Source organism: Eucalyptus grandis, chromosome 7, assembly GCF_016545825.1.
Source record: "Eucalyptus grandis isolate ANBG69807.140 chromosome 7, ASM1654582v1, whole genome shotgun sequence".
NCBI classification, from domain to species: Eukaryota; Viridiplantae; Streptophyta; class Magnoliopsida; order Myrtales; family Myrtaceae; genus Eucalyptus; species Eucalyptus grandis.
Window position 1 is genome coordinate 53,052,969 of NC_052618.1, and position 24,742 is coordinate 53,077,710.

The 24,742-nt window shown below is 40.7% G+C and overlaps 2 protein-coding genes across 2 annotated transcripts; one reads left to right on the top strand and one right to left on the bottom strand.

Moving 5' to 3' along the window:
* Nucleotides 1-2,917: 2,917 nt before the first annotated feature.
* Nucleotides 2,918-3,256, top strand: LOC104455843 (auxin-induced protein X15-like). Its single transcript, XM_010070565.2, has one exon. It carries the CDS (start codon nt 2,918-2,920, stop codon nt 3,254-3,256), a length of 339 nt encoding a protein of 112 aa, XP_010068867.2.
* Nucleotides 3,257-4,469: 1,213 nt separating this feature from the next.
* Nucleotides 4,470-7,990, bottom strand: LOC104454229 (phenylalanine ammonia-lyase). Its single transcript, XM_010069017.3, has 2 exons — nt 7,422-7,990; nt 4,470-6,257 (listed from the first exon to the last, which is right to left on the bottom strand). The coding sequence occupies exons 1-2, from the start codon at nt 7,814-7,816 to the stop codon at nt 4,508-4,510; spliced, it is 2,145 nt and encodes a 714-aa protein (XP_010067319.2). The 5' UTR covers nt 7,817-7,990; the 3' UTR covers nt 4,470-4,507.
* Between the last annotated feature and the right edge of the window lie 16,752 nt (nt 7,991-24,742).

The following is a 24,742-nucleotide window of genomic DNA, read 5'->3' on the forward strand; positions in this document are numbered from 1 at the left end:
CTTCTTTATATCTAAGGCATTAAGTTGTGGGTTTTGCTCATACACCATGTGCTCTTGGGGAAATTCACTAATTAATAGAGATCTTGCTCTAGCAATTGAGCCACACACAAAAATAGATAAATAAATAAATAAATAAATAAGGATCTTTAGGCATCGAATTACTTGCAAACTGCTGCTTGAAGATTTTCAACAAAAGTAAGAAAATCAAGGAGAAATGGATCAGGATAACATTGATTGTTATTAAAATCAAGACAACATAATATAAAATCAAGACATACATTTTACCTTAATTTACCACAAAACAAAAACATTTTGCCTTCACTCGAGGCTAATACACGTGTGATCACTTTGTGATAGGGTGAAAAAAGTTCAATAAGGCATAAATCATCTAGAGATGGTTAGGGCTCAGGGGAATCTTTTTATCAACCCCTCCCCAACCCCAGCCCCGGCCCCAATCCTCAAAGCCATTCGGTTGCGCTTTATCGCAGGCCTCGATACATGCTGCGGCGCATGCCTGCTCGCTCCGGCCTGACTTTGCGCAAGACGGCATGCACTCTCGGACGCACTCCGGCGTCGCAAACGTGGTGCGTGCCATGAGAAGCACGGCGATCACCGTGATGGCAAAAATTGTCCTCCTCGTCGCCATTATCCTTTTCTTATCTCCCCCCATCCTTTTGCTTAATTGGATTGCAAAATGATGGCTTTGAATGCAATGGATGAAACCCTAATGGGGTTTATATAGAAGGGACTAAGTCTAAACTGAATGTGTAAACAACTGCGCTTGCCAAGAGGGAAAGGCTGCTTGTTGCCGTTGCAAAGATGATTTTTCTGTGGCTTGGAGAAGATCGTGGAGACGGATTAGGGATTATGGAGTTGCACAAGCATCTCACTTTGTCTTTGGTTTTACTTTATTTTGTTGGGAAGCTCAACCGGCCTTTTGAATTTACCACAAAGGCTTTGCCCGTGTAAAACCATATTAAGTTAAATCCGCAAGAATTCCCTTTTTCGGTTTCGTTAGTAGATTAGTGCAGTCAAATCCCAAACTTTCAAAGGTACAAATAAGTTCTAGAACTTATTTGTTTTGTACAATGGAGAATTGTTACTAGATTATGAGACAGTTGAATGTTGTTATTGTTATATATATATATAATTCATCTAAACTTCTTTATAGCGTAGACCTAAAAAAAAGTGAGATGATCGAATAGCAATACACACACATATATATATAAAGTGATATGTCATCACGAGGAAAACCCGACATCCATTGAACATAAAAGGTAAAATCAATCCTTTTTATCATTTGCATTTACCATATTATTCCGAAATATAAGGCTATTGTCAACGCATATAGAGAGGCCCGTTCGGAAAGATAATATTAGAATCACGGTCTTTCACTATCCCTAACCAAAATTGTTTAGAAAGCGAAAGATTAAGAACACGTCAAAGTTCACTCACCCGCTTTGATCGATGCGTGTGTCCATGGATCTCTAGAGGGAGAGACAAACCCAAAAATCATTTTCGAAAGAGGTCAATCGAATAGAAGAAGAGCGAGCTATACGCTTCCCCATTTGGTTGAGTTCACGGACCGGGCAAACCCAAGTTCCAAGACATGAAGCAAGACACATTGAAAGCGCCATGTGAGGTAGAAAGAGAGACAGACGCATTGACATCCGACCACTCTGAGGATTAGGAATGATTGGAATTGCCCATGTTTGGGGAAATCTGTTGGCTGTTTTACATTGGAGTGATGTGTCTAAACGAGGATCTTCCACTTTCTGTCCTTATCTGCCCTAGAAAACTTGTCCCCAGGAAGCTGAAACTGTGTGCTCTTCTGCACTAATGCTACACAAGGGAGCTCTCCACAAAAGAGAGGTAACTAAATGATGGAGTCTGTCGGTGACTCAGAGCATTCGGTGATACCAGATACGCACCCATTTCTCCACATTCAATCTCCTATATGGACCTCAAATTGAGTGGGAAGATCAAAGGTATCTATGCTTGTGCTTTCGACAGCTTGTTAGAGACTAAAAAGTGGGACTGTAACATCTTTGAACCAGTCGAGGTTCAGCTAAACTTGAACAGAATGCGCCATCATGGAGGCCGACCTAACATACTTATCAATCTGTCGATTACACAAGCTGCACAAGGTTAAGTTTGATACAAACTCGATCAGTTATGGTTTGATAATAGCGAAGCGCACAAAAGGGCACGGAAGGTAGTGTGGGTTTACCATCAAGTTTACAGTAAATCGAAGTTCAAACATGGTTACCTGCTTTCATCAACTTCAACTTGAATTCTACCTCCAACTTTCAGAAAAGTATGAATTCTCTTCTTCAAGATCCGTTTTTTGATGACTCATGCTCCATGTCTTCCAACATGGAACCGCTCGTGACTCGACATCCACATGTGCAAGAGTTGATTAAAGTAACATGTAATGGCATTGATACCTCATCACGTTGGAATTTGGAATACTTTGGACATTAAGAAGCGATTCGGACATGCATATGTGCTCGTCACTTCATATTCTATACCAAGAACTTGGAGGGAATCTCTCTCTCTTTCTCTCTCTCACACACATTGCAACTTTTATTTTACAAGTTTTCCCATGATCTCACTGCCCTTTTGTTCCCGATTCCTAAAGTTTCACTTGATGAGACTTATGCATAAACAAACAACAATCTTTTCTATTATATCATTCAAAACTTTTTATTATGAAGTTCATCATGCCCGGCAATCCCTCCGGCACTCTTTTTTATAATATTATTTGAAACTTCCAAAAGGGTAGCAAGATGTCTCATTATCCTTCGTTGAAATACCCTACACTCTCTGTACTCTCCTATATAAACCTTACTCTCTCCTCATCACATTTTAACTCTCTCTCTCTCTCTCTCTCTCTCTCTCTCTCTCTCTCTCTGACATGACGATCATGAAGACAAAGTCTCTTAAGAAGTTCGTCTCCAAGCTGAGAATCTGTGGAAGTGGCAAACTCTGGGCATGCATCTCTAAAGAAGGTTGTTCCATTCCCAAGGACATACCAAAGGGTCACTTGGCAATCTATGTGGGGGAGGAATGCAGCAGATACGTCATCGATGTCGCGTTGCTTGAGCACCCTCTTTTCCGGTTACTCCTCGACCAAGCGGCCGAGGCTTTCGACTTCACCACCCCGGCCTCGAAACTTTGCATCCCGTGCAACGAGAACCTCTTCCTCACCATCCTTTGCTCCGCGACTTGCAGCCCCAAGGCCCCCCATCCATAGATCTTCGCTCTGTCTCCGATCGATTCTCCCTTTGTGTGCATCCTGGTTTAATAGTACATAATATGACCATTCAGGAATTGTAAGTTTAGTTTGGAGAGCTAGTACAAAGATTTTTTCTGAGATTAATTAGCTTGAATTTAGCCGTCCTGTGTAATTTCATTTTTTCTTGTATTAAGACGCGACTGCGCGTTGCAAGAAGAGGCTCAACATTCAAGCTCGCTCTGTGGTTTCTCTTGGGCCGGGCTCACCTAATTCTTGAGATTCTCTTCGGCTTTGGGGCCATAATTTTGAGGTTCAAACCCTGGGAATCGACCGTGACATGTCCTAAATAGATCCATGTGACACTTCGGTTTTGCTAGCTAGGTTACCATTTTGGGCAGAAACCTCCTCATGGATTAGGCCAAGTGCATCGAGGAAAATCCAAAATTGTGATATTTGTCTAGGAACGATGTCTCATAATTGCCAATCATAGAGTTATCCTACTCTGGAGGCAACTATCCTACTCTGGAGGCAACCGCTCAATTTGGAATATATGTCCCATCCCAAAAGATTTATTGCCTTTTCGGGCCAATCCACAAAGAAATTCATGCTTGGTAGGTCAACCTCTTCCAAAAGTCATGGCCAAGAGGTTGGTCGGGCATCATTTTAGGCCTAAGCAAAGATGAGCAACCTTTAACTTTTTTATACATGTGGTGCCCTGAAATGATATGCATTCATTTAATTAAAATAATGTGATAGACTAAATTAATCTTGATGCATATATTATCTAAATGTCTTTTCATATTATATCAACGTGTTTCTTTTCATGAGATTAAATATAATATTGACTCTTAATACACAACCCACTTGATCGAGTAGGATAAGTCCGGACAAATTCCTAATGAGGGTAGCTCCCTTTAAGAAATACATGTTCATTCTGATTTTACATTTGGTATGGTCAAGTTGGGAGATATAGTAAGATGTACCCAATATCAATTAGCTCACAATGCAGAGTAAATGTCACGATCCTTTATAAGAACGAAGAATGTAACGAAATGTATGTTGTATAATCCTTTCCTTCACGTGTTTCAACATTGTTGTTACACCGATGAAGTTCCAAGTACAAATATACATCGTTGGGGTGGGGGTGTGGTTGGCGGGGGAACAAAAGACATAAGAGACATTACAATTTTAACCACAGTTTCTAGACCATGAAAAACTCTAAGTGGGCAAGTTAAATTATGAGGCAGTCTTCAGGATTTGGAAAAGTTTCTAACAGATGGGAAGCGGAGCACCATCCCAGTCCCTCAAGCACTCCAGCAAAGGATCGATCAGCTTGCCCTCGCACATGGCGGAGAACACCAGATCAAAGTCCTCGCCCGGCGAGCCGACCTTCTCCCCCGTGAGCAAACCGGTCCCGAGCTCTTCCCTCACGAACCTGTACAATGGGTACGACCTGCACCCCCTGATCTTGTTAGCGATCGCCGAGTTCCCGCTCTCGAACTGAGCTCTCGCGTTCTCGACCTCCTTCGGGAGGAGTGCCTTGAGCTCCTCCTCGAAAGTCCCAATCTTCTGGAAGATGGAGGTGCTGGGGTTCATCTCCCGGTCGACGTCGTCCAGCGCATCGTCCACGAGGACCTGCCTCAGCTTCTGCATCAGGGGGTACGTGGCGCTGCAGGGGTCATCGATGTAGGCGAAGACGTACTCCCGGTCGACCACCTTGATCACGTCTTTCTCGCTGAACCGCGACGGGTGGAGCTCGTCGTTGGACCCGACGTAGAGGACCTTCTTGGCCACTTGGTTCACCGTGTTCTTGACTACGCTCTTGAGGTTCTCTTCCAGGTGCCTCAGGTCGATGGCCTGGCATAGGGCGACCAGGAAGGTGGAGGACATGAGCTTCAGCACATCGACGGCCTCGGCGGTCTTCCTCGACGAGATCAGGCCCAAGGAGTTCACGTCCTGGTTGTGTTGCTCCGCGCTCTGGACATGGTTGGTCACAGGGTTGGCAAGGAACTGCAGCTCCGAGCAGTATGAGGCCATGGCGATCTCAGCTCCCTTGAAGCCGTAATCCAGGCTTGGGTTCCGTCCCCCGGACAGGTTAGAGGGCAGCCCGTTGTTGTAGAAGTCGTTGACGAGCTCGGAGAACTGCGCGAACATGAGCCTGCCGATGGAGGCGATGGCGAGACGGGTGTTGTCCATGGAAACGCCAATCGGGGTCCCCTGGAAGTTCCCTCCATGGAGAGCCTTGTTCCTGGAGACGTCGATCAGCGGGTTGTCATTGACAGAGTTGATCTCCCTCTCGATCATTTTGGTGGCGGCCCTAATCACTTCGATCTGGGGGCCGAGCCACTGCGGGGACGTGCGGAGCGCGTATCGGTCCTTCTTCGGCTTCTGGAGAGGGTCGATCTCGTGGAGCTTTTGAGCGTCCTTCACGTAGGAGCTCCCATCCAAGATGTGCTCCATTATAGCTGCAGCTTCAATTTGTCCGGGATGGTGCTTGAGCTTGTGGGTCAAGTGGTCGGTGAACTCCGGATTCCCTTGCATCACCTCGGCGAAGATCGCCGACAGAACCTCTGAGAGGACGGCCAGGATGTTCGCCTCGAACAGGACAATGGAAGCGAGCCCAGACCCGACTGCCGTGCCATTCACGATCGCGAGGCCCTCTTTGGGCTGCAGGTCAAAGAACCCGTGCTCGATCCCAGCAAGGCGGAAGGCCTCGACGGCGTTCAGGGACTCGCCGTTTGGTCCGACCGCCTTCGAATTGGGCCTGCCCGTCAGAAGCCCGGCGATGTAGGACAAGGGGACCAGGTCGCCCGAGGCTGTGACGGTACCCCTGAGAGGCAGGCATGGGGTGATGTTGCGGTTGAGGAGCTTGGCCATGGTCTCCAGGATCTCGAACCGGATGCCTGAGTAGCCCTGGAGGAGGGTGTTGATCCTCACGAGCATTGCGGCCCGGGTCGTCGAGTGGGGCAGAGTGTGGCACGACTCAGTCCCATTGCCGAATATGCCGGCATTCAAGAACCTAGCCCGATCGAAAAATTTTGTCAGTCACATATTATTAATTATAACAAACAAAATGTGAATCTCGATTTAGACACTTATTTAATTATAGCAAAGGTAAGTCTTATTAATTGAAAAATGAGAAATTAGGTATTAAAAAAGTAATTATTACGGGTCATCTTCAAAATTAATTAATCTTCTCCATATTATTTTTGGTTACCTATATTTCAAAATTATAGAAAAATTGATTTTGGCCTTTGGGTTGATACTTGCAGCGTTTGTGTATATATCTTTTATGGAAAGGAAGCTTAGCTGGCACTTGGCAGCCCTTCACGAGAGGACTATTTATACCGCAGATGACATGTGTTAATTTTAAATTAAAATAAAGGATTTTACTTGATTTTTTTAAAAATATTATTGTAAAAAATTGGATGTGGAAGATGGGGTGATAAGGACGGGCTAGCTGATTGTTTTATTTTAGGGTTAGTATTCTAAAAAACTCAAAACTGGTATACTTGTGACAAATTTACCATAAATAATTTTTTTGATCATGAAAACCCAAAACTAATATATATGTGACAAATTTAACCCAACTGATCATAAAAAACCATAAACTGATACATTTATGACAAATTTACCCCAAACTAATTTATTTGATTGAAAAAATCCTAAACTGGTAAATTTGTGACAAATATACTCTCGCTAAATTGGATTAATACAAAAAAAAATCACAAAAATTGTAAACTGTGACAAACGGAGCATAAAATCTCAAATCAATTGTCACGTGTCATTTAAATTAATAATTTGACTGTAAAATTTAACGAGAACTAATAAGGAAAAAATTTGTCATAAATGTATCGGTTTGGGGTAAATTTATCAAATGTATACTAGTTTGGGATTTTTTTGTGGTCAAAAGAATAGTTTGGGGTAAATTTGTCACATGTATACCGGTTTGGGATTTTTTAGAGTATTAATCCTTTATTTTATTGTTTGCTGGTTGATCTTTATCAGGAGTTTGAACAAAGCAAATAATATTGAAAATTCCTTTTTTATTTGTTTAAAAAAAATTGTTGCTTGTACGTTTAATAAAAAAAATGTTGGTGTGCTAATCCGTACTTTTGTCTCCGGCCTCATGTGAGCCTTACGAATAGTGTCTGCACATGTAAAAAGAAAAGAACCAAAAAACCTTATGAGCTCCATCTGCAGAGCACCACCTTGCTTGGTCCGCCTATGCGAGGTGGCGCCGAAGCCGGTGGTGATCCCGTAGCTGTCCGTGCCGTTGCTCATGCTCTCCATCACCCAGTCGCTGCTGGCCTTGACCGCCGCCCGGGCCCCCTCCAACAGCTCGACCGCCGCACCGGCCTCCTGCCCAGCGATGGCCGCCACCTGTGCGATGGTCAGCGTCTCACCGCCGAGGCGGACCACGGGCCGCCGGGACTCCTCAACCATCCGCTTCACCTCATCGAGGTGGCTCCCCGTGAGGGCCGCGGCGGCCGCGCCCCAGTTGAGTGGGTCACCGCCTGCCCCCGAGCAGAGCCCGAGCCAGCCCTTGCCGTTGCACGCTGCCGTGTCCATGTCCATCTTCGCGCTCGTGTGAATGCGAACGTCTAGAGCGGCCGAGAGAGCGAGAAGAGGAGTCGTAATCGAGCGAGGAGCGAGTCAGCGCGAAATCGAGATCGAGGTGAGGGCTGGCGAGAGAGGAAGAGCGCGGTGGCGTTTTTTGAGTGTGTTTTGCTCTAAAGGAAATTCACAGTGAATTTCCTGAGTCTGCTCTCCTGCAAATCGGACGTTCAAATAGAGGAGAGGCGCGCCCGCCATTGAATGTCAGGTAGGTTAGGCCGACGGGTTAGTTGAAATCCTCCCGGGGCCGTCGGATTGCCCCCCTTGGACGGGCGGGATCATGACACGTGGACGACATGTGTGCATGTAGTGTCATTTCGGGGAATTCTTTGGCCGTTTTGCCTGCGATAAAAAAAAAAGATAAAAAGAAAAAGAGAAAAGATGAAGAAATGAAAGCGCGGGCGCATAACAACATTTCTAATTATCGATTTCTCTGTTTTTCTGTTTCTAGAATAGGTTTGGAACAGAAATCTAATTGGTGACGCAATTTAATTTTTTTTTAATTTCTGAAACAGATTTTATTATAGAAATAGATTTGGAGTAGAAATTATAAGTTAGAATTTTTAACATTTCTATTTCTGGAACAGAAATGAGAAATCAAAATTTCATCGTTCACTCTTGTCACCACCCATCGCCCACCGGCCGCTCGTGGGATGTTGGACACCCGCCACTCGCCGCCGCTCGCTGACTGCTGCCTGTTGTCGACCGTCGAATGCTTGTCAGTTGTTGGTCGCTCATCACCAACCGTTGGATGTCGGAGGCTCACCATTGACGACCGAACATTCGCCACCCACTGCCCGTTGCTTGCCACCAGCCGTTGGATGTTGGCCGCCCACCACTGCTCGCTGGACTTCGGCCTTTGGCCACCAACCGCTGACTGCCGACTATCGGACTTTGGACATCGAATGCCAGACTTCGGATGTTGGACGCCGGTTGCTGGCTAGTTGGACGCCGGACATTGGACACCGAACTCTGGATGTCGGATGTCGAATGCTGGATGCTGGCCACCAGCCGCCAAACGCCGAATGCCGAACTTTTTACATCGGACTCCAGACTACGGTCGCTCGCCGCCGCTTGCCGGACGTCAAACTTCGGCCATCGGACGCCGGTCGTCACCACTCCTAGAAATAGAAATTTAATTCTTTTACCAAACGAATTTTTATTTTTGAAATAGAAATTTTGAATTGTTATTAAATGTGTTTCTTTGCTCAGAAACTCGTTCATGAAATAAAAATTGATTTCTATTCCAGAAATTTAATTATGTGTGCCCTTACTCGTCAAAGAGGTGGTGGGGGAGGGAGGCAGGGATTTTGGCTGCCGGGGGTTGGTGAGAGCCAGAGGACTCGGTGGACGAATGAAAGCACCACGTCAACGGCGCAAATATCTTTTTTTTTTTTTCTTTCTCTCTCTTGAGTTTCTTATTTGAACTACGTTGCATTAGAATCGAATGGACATTCTCCCTCTAAGTAGCGATTTCAGGTTTTTTTCTTTTTTTGCGGGCCGAAGCTGGTCTTTGAATTGAAATTCCCGACCGGGTGGAAATTTTGAATTGGGAAATCATGGGGGAGGGAGTTGATTGGTGTTTGGTGTTGTTTAAGTGATGATTAGGCACATTGACCCTGTTCCACCGGGCACTAACAAGAAATGGTCTCCCCCATTGGGGAACAATGAGGATGGCTCTCGTGTTACATCACGGGAAGGAAGCCCTCAGAAATGCATCATTGGAGGAATCTAATAAGTAATATCAAGACAAATTCTTTTAATGACTATGTTAAAGGAAAAAAAAGATAAGAGTGATCGATTGTTTCATTTCGACATTTTTTTTGCTCAATATTTCTGTCTTTTTTGGTAAAATATTTATTTCCCAATTTCGCAATTTACTTTAATCTTTGAAAGGAAAATGATTTTAAGGGCACAGACCAAAAATTGATTTAAAAAAAAAATCCATAAAATTGTGACCCCTAGAAATTAGCACTAAATTACTTTTTCTTCTCTAATTACTTGTGCTCTTCTCAATATTTTTGAAGTACGAGTGGGATTATAAAATGGTCTTACCTGACTCCATGGTATTGACACGCTTTGCATGGGGAGAATTACCAAAAAAGTCATAAACTTATTGCAATTGTGCCAATTTAGTCATAATTTTTTTTTTTGCCAATTTAGTCCTAAACCTTTTACTTTTGTTCCAGTTTAGTCCATCCGGCCAAAATTGGTTGGCCGTCTTGGACGTGGCAGCCGGTTGGCGCCGGCGTGATTTTTTAATAATATTTTATTTTCAACATTTTTATTAATTTTTTCCTTTTTTTTTTTTTGCCTCCTCTTTCTTCCTCCTTCCTTGGGCTCCGGCGGGCGAGCCCCCCGCATTTGGAGAGGAGGCCTCGCCGGACGCGGGCGAGCCCCCTCGCCGGATCGGCGGGCTCGCCTGCCCCCGGCGACCGCGAGTCGAGCCCTCGCTAGATTCGGCGGGGGGCTTCGCCGTCGGCTGGAAGCGAGCTCGCCTCGCGGTCGCCGGGTGAGGCGAGCCCTCGCCCGAGCGCGACGGCGAGCCCCCTCGCCGGATCGCGAGGCTCGCCTCGCGCGACAAGCTCGCGCCCGGCGATGGCGGGGTGAGGCAAGCCCTCCATAGACGTGACAGCGAGCCCCCTCGCCGTCGGCGGGCGCGAGCTCGCCTCACGGTCGCCGCGCGGGCGAGCTCGCGCCTAGCGACGACGAGGAGGGCTCGCCGTCGTGTGCAGCAAGGCCTCCTCGCCTTGGATCGCCGAGCCCAAGGAAGGAGGAGGGAGGGGGAAAAAAAGAAAAAAGAAAAAAAATTAATAAAAAAATATTATTAAAAAAAACTCGCCGGCACCGGCCAGCTGCCACGTCAGCGCCAGCCGGCTAATTTTGGCCGGATGGACTGAACTGGAACAAAAGTAAAAGGTTTAGGACTAAATTGGCAAAAAAAAAAAGAGTTTAGGACTGAATTGACACAATTACAATAGGTTTAGGACTTTTTAGGTAATTCTCCCCTTTGCATGAGCCTGCATCGTGCGGTCACCAACACCACTATTTGACTATTGCGCTCTCCAAATTCATTGAAACAATCCATCTCATCATCATTTTACGTAGGAATTGGTCATATCCTCTGATTTTTAATATAAGTCCAAAACCATCCTGCGCGTTTTACTCGTACCAATTCCATTTTTAACATATTCTTTCAACAATTTTTATGAAATGTGCGGTCCGATAACATATACTAATGGAAATTATCATTGTGTTTGTGTCCATTCTAGGTCGGTCGGGTTCAAGACTCCGTCGAGGCGGCATGGCGAGTCCGTGAGTCTGGGGCGCCAAGTCTTTTCGGGAACTAGTGGAGCTTGCAATAAATAAAACACTCCGTCTTTGCAAAAATTAAGAAATGGGTTACGACAATGTCATTCGGGAGAGAGCACGATGTTACTCCTACCAACCAAACCAATGCACCAACCAAAGCTGGTCCTCCCACTGAGCAGAGGAACGGATAAGTCACACAGCGGGTCCAAAGACATTTTTTGATGAACAATTCAATAAAAAGAAAATAAGTAAAGTTTCTACGCACCAACTTCTTTCTTAATATGTACAGTTGATACTCTCGAAATAGAATATTTTCTTATTAAATTTGCTTATTAAGTGCGCCGGGTACTTTTTAACATAAGTCATAATGAAAGTCATGGACATCTATTTTATATGTGTAATTCAATTTCAAGACACTAATTGTGGAGAACGCAAAGACAATCGAAGCATTGAAAGTATTTGCAACTTCATCACGATTGACTATACTTTTGATAAATCGATAATTTATTAACCTTGCATGTCTAGACCCTTTAGAACACTTAATAATTAACAAATTGTTTATATTTCGCATGATGCCCCATGATAGGAAGGGACAAGCGTGCCGAAGAATTTATGTTTTTCACTAGTAAACTAAATTTATTATCTAAGTGATGTAATTTATTAATAAGACGAGCTTGTTTATTTGCAAATAATTAAAAGAAAAATCTATTCCCTTTTTTTTTCCATCGTAATTTAAAATACTTAGATTCCAAAAAAAAAAAAATCATAGATATAATGTGAAAGTCTTGAACGCTTCAAATTAAAAAAAAAAAAAAATCAACATTTGTGAACCGTAAAATTTTAATTGAATAAAAATTAAAATTCAATCCAATGATAAAATTCAGCGCAAACTATAAATCTCGATGTAGTGCCATGCTTATCCAAATTGCTTAACAAGTGCATCGGGTACTTTTTAACGTAAGTCATAATGAAAGTCATGGACATTTGTTTTATATGTGTAATTCAATTTCAAGATACTAATTGTGTAGAACACAAAGACAATTGAAGCATTGAAGGCATTTGCCTCTTGATCACAATTGACTATACTTTCGATATCTCGATAATTTATTAACCTCGCATGTATTGACCCTTTAGAACACTTAATAATTAATAAACTGCTTATATTTCGCATGACACTAAGCACTTCAATGATAGCAAGAGACAAGCGTGCTGAAGAATTTCTATTTTCACTTGTAAACTAAATTTCTTATCTCAATGACGTAATAAGATGAGCTTGCTTGTTTGCAAATAATTAAAAGAAAAATTTATTCCTTTTGTTTTTCCACCGTAACTTAAAATACTTAGATTCCAATAAAAATCATAGATATAGTGTCAAAGTCTCGAACGCTTCGGATTACAAAAAATCAACATTTGTGGACCGTAAAATTTAAATTGAATAAAAATTAAAATTCAATCCAATCACAAAATTCAGTTCAAACTATAAATCTCGATGTAGTGCCATGCGTGATAATTTCGACTCAAATGGAAGAGTATATGAGGACCTTTTTGTCTTCATATATATTAAAGAAAGATTTTACGATGGGATTCCTTTTTCTATTTTGACTTTTCCCCAAGAGAAACTGCATTCACGTAATTTTTTTTCCTTATTCCATGACCATGTGGGATGTTAGCAACATAGGACATAGGACATACCATATAAAATGTCAAATGAAAATTCGATTCCTAAGCTAAACTCCGTTGTGGAATCGCGGTTTCGATGAGTTGCCAGTAAAGACAAAACTATCTTGTTTTGGCAGTAGGTCGTGAAGCTATATAAAGATTAAATATGCCCAAATTGATTATTAAATGAATTTAGGAATGACCATATTTTGAATTTGTTGACCGTATTAAACCGAAAAGTCATGTTCCAAAAGTCCCATGTTAAGTTGTTGACCCAAAAAGAGTAAATCCCAAGTCATGTCCTTCTTCGTTACTTCCCGAAAATGAAAAGATATTCAGACATTTGGGTAATGGTGTAACTATAATACTTGACTAAGTTATAAAACCATAAGTTCCAATGCCATTTTTATCTATTTGCATGAAAAGATCCACTTCATTTTGCAAATCACGTGCGAGACAAGTCCATGCTCACAAGGGAAACATTCAAAGAACTCAGCCCCGAATTTTGAGACGAAGTAAATTAAATTAAGTGGATTAGCTGGGGATTAATAAATCCCATCCATCCGATCCAAAGACTGGATATCATTACCCTTTTGTCCTACCACTTTCGATCAAATCGCCAGTCTCTGGGGAGACGGTAGCTAGCTTTTCAATTCACATGCGGTCAGAACACCTTTTGAATGCGGACATAGGCCAAAGAATTTGTTAAAGTCGCGCCTACCAATTACCACCAACCCCGGAGAAAATAAAGGAAAATCGAGGCAAGAAAAGAAAAAGAAGACAAGAGAGAAAGGAAAGGGTCGCCACCTACCACCTAAATCGCAGTTCCTTCGAGTAGGTGAAGCCAGTAAGAAATTTACATCCAACATAAAAAGGGTGACACAAATATTCGATTGGGTCCTATGAACAGATAGCAGTAATTGGGCGCGAATGTTTTCCTGAGTTTTATTAATTAATGTGTGTTTCGGTAGCTAGGGTCGACCGGCGTGCAGCTAATCACCAAGACTTGATCAAACCATGGTCAAACCGATACATAATTCGTGGATTCAGCCAGCAATTGTGTTAGGGGTTAGCTTATCCTCTTGAGATGGCCGTCGGGAGCATGAGCCTATAATGTTACTGTGGACCTTTGGTATTTGAGTCAGGATGACTAGCTCTTATAGTAGAGATTAATGAGAGCCCAAGAAGTCTTGAGTGTTTCGTCTGAAAAGATCAATGGAAAATGATGTGATTGCGTATGATCACGTCTTCATCACACGTTGCGCAGAAAACATATATTGGATGAGTTAGGAAAGATACATAAAAGGTTGGTAACTTTAACGGGAAATTTGGAGGATTAAATAAAATTAATGTTGGTAAATAATTCGCAGAGAGTTGGTAAACCAAAACTTAAAAACTTAATTTGACAAATTAGTAAATCACACTAATTTAAGCTATCAGTTTCATAAAAAATAAAAAATAAAAAATAAAATAAAAAATAAAATAAAAGAAGATTAGTGAATTCAAAGCATTAGCAAGATATACAAATAAAAATAGATAAGTTTGTACAAAATTTGTAAATTTGCAAACTCTAAATAAGTTGGCAATTTCATAAAGTTGTTGGTAAATTTACCAACACCTTACTTGAAAAAAAAATCGATGACCATTGTTTTCACCAGCGAACGATGTTTAAATTTGCCACTATGATAGAAAGATTTCATAAAATTGAACACAAGACAATAGATTTTTGTGTTCCTAGAAGGTGCATCTTAATCTATTAATCAATTTAATGATGTATATAACTTCGTTATAAATCTGATAACTATTTTATGCAAGATATACTTTTAACACTCCAACTTCGAAGTCCTAATAGAATTTTCAATATGTAGATACAAGGTACCAGGTGGAGGAGGCATCTAATCCCAAGTCCCAACTCCTTCTCTACATTTCATAGTCTTTACTTAGAAAGGCTAAAAGCTAATCACTACTTCAACCAACTAAAACAAGAACCTCGAAATTCTTAAGTGTATCTTTTATATATATCTATGTGTGCGTATGGACGAGGTTTTGGGGTTTTTTTTTTTTCAAGATTAAATTTATTATTGAATTCTTTAACCTGGGTTTATTTAGATCGACCTTTATTCTGGAGCTAACCTATAAACAAGGGAAGTTTTTTCTAGACTTTTGACTAATATGCACGTGTACATGCTAGTATTATCAACGAGTTCCTAATGTTGGGAATTTAATTGTGAATTTATTTTGTCCCTCAACAAGTTGCAACCTTGGAAGAATCGAAAGGGTGTCTCCATCCATCAGGTTTCTTGATAAGTCCAGAAGAAAATGGGAGTTTATGTGCTTATTATATATGAATCTTAGGTACTTGTAGATTTATACTTAATATGTCAAGAAAATCCGGATCCAGTTAGATTATATGCACATCAAACCCTTCTTCGTCTAGAAGCCCATATTGGAGAAGTAACTTGGAAGAAAAAAGAAGAGGTATTAAAATCATAAAATAAAGTGGAAATAGCATCTTTTTAAATAAAATGGTTAAATTGACTAATCTCTTGTGTTTTTTCGAGTCTTGATTTGATAGTTGGAGTCTCGAACCCGGAGTCACCCAAAAGTGCAGCTAATTACTTGGACTTAATCAAACCATGGCCAAACTGATACCTAATCCGTATATTTGGCAATTTTGTTAGTGTTAGTTTATCCTATCAAGATGATGGTCAGGAGTATAAACCTACAATAATGTACCGTCAGGCACTATTTTAGTTGAGATAACTAGCTCATTTAGTGAAAATTAATCGGGAGCTCAAGAAGTCCTGCATATTTTGTATGGAAAAGATCGACGGAAAAAGATGTGATAATGTATGATCATGTCGCATGTTATGGATTAAATATGTATGGAGGAGTTAGGAAAGATAAAACGTCATAAAAGATAATAAAAGTTGGTAATTTAAAATAAAATAAAATTGGTAAGTAACTCGAGTGAGAGTTGGCAATTCAAGACTAGCCGATAATTTAATTGAAGAGAAGTTGTTATGTCACTTTAATTAGGTTAGTGATAATATTTGAAAAAAGAGTCGGTAAATCACAAGAGTTGCTAGGACAAGCAAAGTTTAGAAACGATAAGAAAAGTAGGCAAAATGAAAATTTAAACAACTAGAGTGTGTGAAAGCTAGTATGAGCATCTAGAGGGGGGTGAATAGGTGTAAAAACAATTTTACGATATAAGTGTGTAGCACTAATCAACAATAGATTATGAAAAGGAAATCCGTCTCTTGTAAACAAAACGAGTTACGATCAAGGTAAAAGAGCGTAGAGAAGAGAATATGAACATAGGGATTATAGTGGTTCGGCTTAATTCAAGCCTACGTCCACTCTTCCGCACTAAAAGCCCACCGGCTGGATTTCACTATGAACAAAAGAGTTGTTACAGTAAAGCTCTTCCTTGATTTTATAGTGTAGAGACTCTACTACACTTCCTCAAGGCCTCTTAAAGATATATACTCTCTTTTGCGTACAATATTTCGCTCAACAATTTAATTGACTAAGAACAAGGAGTTTCAGACTTTGGAATTCTTCTATCGCGCGCACACACTCGAACAACTGGAACGCCTTCCTTATATACTCCTTTATGCCATCATACCTATTGGCACTTACCAAAGGAATTCTTCCAATCTACCTGTTGGACAAAATCAATTAGGAAGATCTTCGAGCTATTTAAGGAACATGACGGTAGCCCATCAATCCTGCTCGCCCATACAATTAGGATCTAGGTTTTCATAAGTAGAACCTTCCAAGTATACTTCGCCAATCAACGGATCCATAATCCCTGAATCAATCTTGATTTGAATAATGGATTTCGGCATGCTATATCCAGCCAAGAGATCTTCTCCAGTCGATAAAGTCAAATCCTTAACGAAACATCCAATTCTGGATAAGCCTTCTTCGACGATCTAGAAACTGTCAATGAGGATATACTTTGAGTCTTGAGTTTGGTGGTTTGGAGTCTTCAGACTTTGATGGAAGAGTCTCGCAAGTCTTCGGACTGGACTGATGTAAATGTTTTTTAGCTTCAAAACACTCAAGGAAGTTTTCTCCAACAATCTCCCCATTTTTTATGGTGACAAAACTTTCCTGCAGATTTAGATAACTTTGACGGCAAAATATTACTCAAGCAAATATGGATATCTCACAAAAATAAATGGCTTTGTAAAAATAACACTAGAATCTGCATCCACGAAAGTAGGTTAGTCTTGTAAATGAACAAAGCCATGAGATATCAATAGTACTTAAGATAAACAAATGTTCAAACAAATCAAATCCAAATCCAGTTCAAATTCAAACAGCCAAACACAAAAAGTCAAGTCAATCAAACATAATCGACACAAAAGTTTAAAAAGTGAGTTCAAAGTTCAAAATCAAATCTGCACCACATCTCTCCCCATTTTTGTCATCATTAAAAAGGTAGAGATGAAAAGAGAATGGAATTAAGATTGCTTGGGAATACGAACAAGCTGGAAATCTCCCATTGACTGGATAATCCCTTCCAGCTTTTTCAAATCCTCATTCAGTTGCTTCACATCTTCACCCTTAGCATTTGCTTGAACTTGAAGAGCAAGGGCATTGATTTGATCATTCAAAGAAACTGAAGAAGCTTGTCCTGCATTCTACAAGTTCTGTACTTCGCATCCCAAAGCATATATTTGATCCCGCATCTCCAAGAGAACATCAAGAATTCTGCGAAAATCTGTTGAATTATCAGTTTAAGTACTGGCTTCTGCACGATCATATGGAGTATAGGTAGATGATGGCAAATCAGCATGGTCACGCAAATTGGGCGACGAAACATCAGTCCCTCTTCAGGAAATTGAGAGGCATAGATGTCCTCTGGATCTGCTGGAGAACGACTTATTCCTTCACTGGTGGAAGGGAATGAGGACGTTCCTCTTTTCTCAGGATCTCCCCCTGTTTCCATGCCTTCAGGTGGAGAAAAGTGTTCCTCATGCTCTACTTCCGCTTGATCTCCTCTCTCTTATTCTTCTTCTTCCTCAATTCTTTCCTCATCTGCTTCTTTCTCCAAAACTTCTTTCTCTCCAGTCCTTTGTTCTGTCTCATCCATGTCATTTTCCTTGCTCTCCGTCGATTTTGGAATAGAACGACTCAAGTTCTTCAATGCCATCGCAGAAATGGTGACATCATCCTTATCCTCTTCATCCTCAAAGATGAGAGCTCTTCTTTTCTTGGATGGAGCAACCATGGGTTCCTTCCTTTTCATCTTTGCAGCCGAAGAGATTTGATGAGTCTTGACAGGGGTTTTCTTCTTGAATTGTTCCAACGCCTTGTTGAGTTCCTTCAGACGCATTTTAGAGACCATTTTCAGTCCTACCACCATTTGATTGCATGTTCGAACACAGAAAATCCGGGGAGGCTGAACGTTCAAATGTCTGAATAACTGAGTCACAAGAGCTGGATAAGGAAGTTGACCCTTGTCCTTCACCACTGCTTTGTACATGTGGAACATAATAATGTGTGGAAGAGAACTTTTTCCAAGCATTGATGGCATACATCAGCTTTGCCTCCGAGTTTGAAACGTCGGTCTTTGAAGTAGATTTTGGTTTGAGGCAGTTAATCACAATCTTGTGAAGCAAAATGTTGGTCGCATTTATCCTCAAATAGGAAATCTTCATTTCCGTCCTTTATCCCGAACAAGCTCCAACGTTGCACGAGCAATAGACACACTGATAGGTTGATATCTCCATCTTTCAACCCTAATCACATCAACCAATGTATTCATGTCAACCACATAGCCCTGATCTCGAACACTAAAAGAGAACCTATTCGCATCCAAGAAACTGAGATTTGAATAAAAATAAGCATTAAATTCAGCATGAACTTCTGTAGTTTCAGAACAAAACTGTTTGAGTTGAAGAAGACTGAATTTTTCCCGCAGATTGACATTCACAGAGTCAAGAAAATCAAAGTCCACACTTCTAGGGTTTATCACCCCACGCTTCAGCAACTTAGACTACAGTTGCTTGTGTTCCTCCTATTGAAATAAATCCGTCCTTTTGCTTCGGATTTTTGCTGCAACACCCATTCTAGGTTTAAACTGACTGTACATCCTATCATCGTCATTCCCATCTGGTTGACTTAGCCCTCCAACACGTGGATTGCTTGAGATATTTGCCAATGCCTCTTTCGCCGACCCAGCAGGGGCAATTCCCAAACGTTCCATTGTGTGTAAAAAGAAAGTTTCATTTCTATACCCTTTTGTCTTTAAGAAATTCATCAATGTAGTTCAACGGAGTACCACCCCTCTTCAAAGCACGATAAAGCTTGTAGGTAAAAGCGGGCTTAAGAGTTCTTATGGGTTCTGCGTCTTCGATGATTTCTTCCTCTTCTTGATGTTCAACATCCTGAGGTCTAGACGGAGGAGATGGATGCTGCTGAGAATGTTGTGGGCTCTGCTGCTGTCTAGGAGATTCTTCTTCCTCGGTGAGATCAAAGTGCGTAAGCCCCTCACGCATTTGCTGTGGTCCCCTGTTCGCGATCCTCGAAAACTTTCTTTGAGACGACATCTTTCACAGTCTTTAAGAGATTCCAAGCTTGTTTCCCAAGAAAGATGAAAACTTTTCGAGGATTAAACAAGAGAAGAAGACAAAAATGGAAGATCTGTGCTCTCTTAAGGTTTTTGTGAGTAAAACGAAGAAGAACCGACAGTATATAAGGCGTCGAAGTGAGGCATACGGAACGTCGTAAAAAGGAAATATAAATATGCCTTTTGAAAAATAACTGTCTTTTTCAAAAATTAGATAACTGTCATTTTAAATAACTTCTTTTTCAAAAAAAGAAGGATTGCATTAATCACGAAAAATTAGGAAAATAACACCAATTAATTTCAGATAGAAGATCGTACCTTTTCAAGATTTGATCCAAGAAATAAATTTCTAAAATAGAAATAACTTATAGTCGTAGAGTCTTGATTGTCTGAGTCTGAGAGACTTTAGACTTTTAGTCCTGAGTTTGAACATCCTCGGACTAGGGGTGTGCAACGGGAACCGCCCGAACCGGGAACCGGCCGGACCGGACCAAACCGGTCGGTTTTGGGCGGTTCCCACGGTCGGCGGTTCGGTCCCTGGTTCCTAATCTTGGAACCGGTGGCCGGTCGGTCCGGTTCCCGGTTTCAAGGTGGGAACCGGACCGAACCGACCGACCGGACCGAACCAAACTTTTATATATAATTTATATACATAGAATTAATAAAACATATAAACATGATAACTTATTGCAACCAAAATTGCAATTTGAGGTAGCAACCTCTTATGTGGCCAAGAGACCATTAAAATCATTTTTATTACTCTTTTATTTATAGAAAAAATCTCGTTGATAGTTTCGACGTGGGACTAAGACTTCAAGAGTTCCCGTGAATCACACAAGTGAAGTTTGAATATTTTGCACGTGGAACACGTGTGATTAGTTTTGTTGAATTGCCCGAGAATCGAATTGAATTGATCGACCAAGAACGTGATCACTCTTTAGTTCTTTAGTGCAAAAAGTATAGTTGATTTTTTGGACCGGACCGGACGGACCGGAACGATGGAACCGATGGTCGGTCCGGTTCCCGGTCCTAGGACCAAACGGTCTGGTCCACGGTTCGCAATTTTGGGAACCGGTGCTCCCGGTCCGGTTCCCGGTTCCAAGGTGGAACCGGACCGAACCGGGAACCGATCACCCCTACCTCAGACTTTAAGATATTGAGATTGGAACGAATAACTTCAAATTGATTTTTCTCCAAAGGCTTTGTAAATATATCCGCCGATTGATTCTTTGAGTCGATAAACTGAATTGAAACTTCTCCATTTTGAACATGACCTCTAATGAAATGATGTTGAATCTCTATATGTTTTGCTCTTGAGTGAAGAATCGGATTCTTGGTGAGATTGATTGCGCTAGTGTTGTCACATTTGATTTGAGTGCATGAATCTTAATTCCAAAGTCTCTTAATTGTTGTTTTATCCATAGAATTTGTGAACAACAACTTCCAAGAGCTGCATACTCTACTTCTGCTGTAGAAAGAGCTACTGTACTTTGCTTTCTTGAAAACCAAGACAATGTCCTGCTTCCAAGTAGTTGATAGGTGCTCGAGGTGCTCTTTCTATTAACTCTGTATCCAGCTAGGTCTGCGTCTGAGTATCTAAGAAGAGTAAAGTCTTCTTCTTTAGGATACCAGAGACCCAAATTTGAAGTTGAGGCAATGTATTTGATAATACGCTTTGCAGTACTTAAATGAGATTCTTTAGGGTCTGATTGAAATCTGGCACACATGCAAACACTAAACAAAATGTCAGGTCTAGATGCAGTTAGATAAAAAAGTGAACCAATGATACTCCTGTATAGCTTCTGGTCAACTTTCTTTCCTTCCTCATCTTTATCCATCTTCAATGATAGTCTATTCATTCTTCTTGCGTATATCCCTTGGCCACGAGTCTTGCTTTGTTTCTTACGACCTTTCCTTTCTCGTTCATCTTGTTCCTGAAAACCCATTTAGCTCCAATGATAGATTTACCTTTTGGTTTAGGAGTCAATTCCCAGACATCATTAATGCTAAATTGCCTGAGTTCTTCTTGCATAGCTCCAATCCAGCTTTCATTAGTTAAAGCTTCTTCTATGCACTTGGGTTCTATTTCAAAAATAAGAGCCACAGCACTAGACTCTTCGCGCCTTTTGGATCTTGTGCGAATTCTATCATTAATATCACCGATACTGAGATCTTTGGGATGACTGGACTTATGCTTCCAGTTGCTAGTTGATTTGTCAGACTGTTGATCTTTTTCCTCTTTTGAATCTTCGTTGATCATTTGTTGCTGGTCTTCTGAAGTTTGAGCTGCTTCTGAAGATTTAGACTTTGTAGAGTCTGGACCAGATTCAGATTCTTCAGGTTGAGTCTGAATCGATTGGTTTTGCATAAAATCTTGAAATTTGACGTTTATTGATTCCTCCACAGATTGAGTCTTCTTGTTGTAAACTCTATAAGCTTTGCTTATGATAGAATATCCAAGGAATATGCCTTCGTATGATTTTTCTTCAAACTGTTTTCCTAACACACATGGTGTGCATAGATCAGAATTTTGGTATGACAAATTGGGTAGACCACGAACAAGCTTCTTTGCTGAAATTTTGGCTATTTGCTTCATGTTGATGTGCCCAAGTTTTTTGTGCCATAAGTTTGCTTCTTCTTGAATTGAGATCAGACATTGGGTTTCATCTGGTTTGACATCCAAGAGATAGATTTTTCCATGTCTTCGACCCGTGAAAGAATGAGAGGAGTCTTTCTTGGTTCCTAAACATATTCCCTCTTAAAAATTGATTTTGAAACCGGTGTCGCACAGTGATCGATACTTAACAAATTGTAGTTGAGTCCTTCCACTAAGGAAACATTACTGATCGTGAGGCTTCCAATCTTTATAGTTCAGTATCCCACAATTCTTCCTTTGCTATTTCCTCCAAATGAAACTTTTCCACCATTAAATTGAACAAGCTTTATGAAGCAATTTGAATCTCTTGTCATATGCCTTGAGCATCCACTATTCAGGTACCATTTAATCTTGATAGTGACCTGCATTTAGAAAAGAGACTCAAGCTTTCTTTGGTACTCATATTTTCTTGAGTCCATTGGTGTTAGTATAATATACGGTCTTTGCCCATACCTTCTTAACAGGTTTCCAAACCATAGGACATTCTTTCTCAAAATGGTCTAAGCTATTGCACTTAGAACATCTAAGAGCATTGCGATCTACTGGTTTTACAAAAACTTTTTGGAAATGATTTTTGTAAGCATCTCTTGTAGGTCTTTGCTTAATTTTTTCCTTTACTTTAGGAAAATCAATTAGAGGAATGGTTTTAGCAGTCATTCCTAAACTTGATTTGTTGAAGTAAGGTCATTGTGTTGAAAGAATTTTTTCAAGTTTCTCAGATCTTATAGAAAATCTTTTAGAAATATTTGAGATATCATTTTTCAAGAATGCATTTTCTTTTGAAAGATTGTCTGCATTTTCTTTCAAAGTAGTAATACTTTTGTCTAGACTTTTGACCTTTTCTTTCCAAACATTTTCCTGTTGCTTTAGTGCAGAATTCTCTTTTAAGTTCGGAAATCCTTTTAAGAGAAGTTTTAAGACTAAGACATAATTCATCAATGTATCTAGAGACTTTAGTAGGGATTTTCAAATTACTTACCTCGATTTCACCATGCGAGATAAGTCTGCTCGAGTCCGAATACGAGTCGATTGTGCCATAAGACAAATATTGGCATACTCATCATCACTTTCTTCACATTCTGTATCACTCCAATTTTCTAGTTTGAGTGCCTTTCGATATTTCTCAGCTTTTCCTTTCTTTTTCCTCAGAAGGGGACAGTTGAGTTTGATGTGTCCCTTTTTCTTATATTCAAAACAGACTACATCTCTATTGGATTCATCATCCTCAACAGACTTAGTCTGTTGCTTTTGAAAACTTTGTTTATTTGGATTGAATCTTCTCCCATTTATGTTTAGCTTTCTGAATCTTCTTATCATGAGAGCAAGCTCCTCATTATCCATATCGTCTTCAGAATCTGTGACATCAGAATCATCATTAGATTTTAATGCAATGGATTTCTTACCTTTAGGATCTTCATCTTCATCGATTCGCTCCACTTCATAAAACTGAAGAGTCCCAACCAATTCATCGATAGAAAGTGGCATAATTCTTTGTGTCTCCCTTATTGAGGTTTTTATGTGATTCCAATCCTTGGAGAGTCCACGTAGTAGCTTGTTTACTTTCATGGGATCAGAAATTGGTTGACCTTGATTTTCAAGATCATTCACGATTTCTGTAAAACGACTAAACATGTCAGTGATAGATTCTCTTGATTTCATTTTGAATGCTTCGTATTGACCGAGTAGAATGTTGATTCTGGTTTCTTTCACTCGATCAGTTCCTTCATAGGTGATGTGTAATCTATCCCAAACTTCTTTAGCTGTAATACAAGAAGATATTCTGTTATATTCAGTAGGTGATAATGCACAATATAAAGAATAAATTGTTTTTGCATCAAGAGCTTGTCTCTTGGTTATCTCTTCTTGGGTCATTTCGCTAGACTCAATGGCTTCTTTTCCTTTTTTTAAAACAGGTGCAGCTTTAGGAATGATTCTTTTGTCTATCACATCCCATTCCAGAGGATCCTTTGATCTTAGAAATGCCTTCATCTTGTTTTTCTATATGTTGTATTCATTTCCATCAAAATAAGGCGATGCAGGGTATTGCTCGCCCTTCAACCAGATCTTGGAGCCAACATACTAGCCATGGATCTTTAATTCTGAAGTAAAATACTTCAACTTAAGTGAGTACACAGGCTCTGATACCAATTGTGAAAGCTAGTATGAGCACCTAGAGGGGGATGAATAGGTGTAAAAATAATTTTACATATAAGTGTGCAGCACTAATCAACAATAGATTATGAAAAGGAAATTCGTCTCTTGTAAACAAAATGAGTTACGATTAAAGTAAAAGAGCGTAGAGAAGAGAATATGAACACATGGATTATAGTGGTTCGGCTTAATCTAAACCTACGTCCACTCTTCTGCACTGACAGCCCATCGGCTGGATTTCGCTATGAACAAAAGAGTTGTTACAGTAAAGCTCTTCCTTGATTCCACAGTATAGAGACTCTACTACACTCCCTCAAGGTCTCTCAAAGATATAGACTCTCTTTTGCGTACAATATTTCGCTCAACAGTTTAATTGACTAAGAACAAGGAGTTTCAGACTTTGGAATTCTTCTATCGCGCGCACACACTCGAACAACTGGAATGTCTTCCTTATATACTCCTTTATGCCATCATACCCATTGGCACTTACCAAAGGAATTCTTCCAATGTACCCGTTGGACAG

What these genes read in the sequence shown, in the direction of transcription:
- LOC104454229 (XM_010069017.3), bottom strand. Translation starts at nt 7,816, where the DNA reads ATGGACATGGACACGGCAGCGTGCAACGGCAAGGGCTGGCTCGGGCTC. An exon ending in CTGCAGATGGAGCTCATAAG is followed by an intron (nt 6,258 to 7,421) that starts GTTTTTTGGTTC and finishes CGATCGGGCTAG; the next exon opens with GTTCTTGAATGCCGGCATAT.
- LOC104455843 (XM_010070565.2), top strand. Translation starts at nt 2,918, where the DNA reads ATGACGATCATGAAGACAAAGTCTCTTAAGAAGTTCGTCTCCAAGCTG.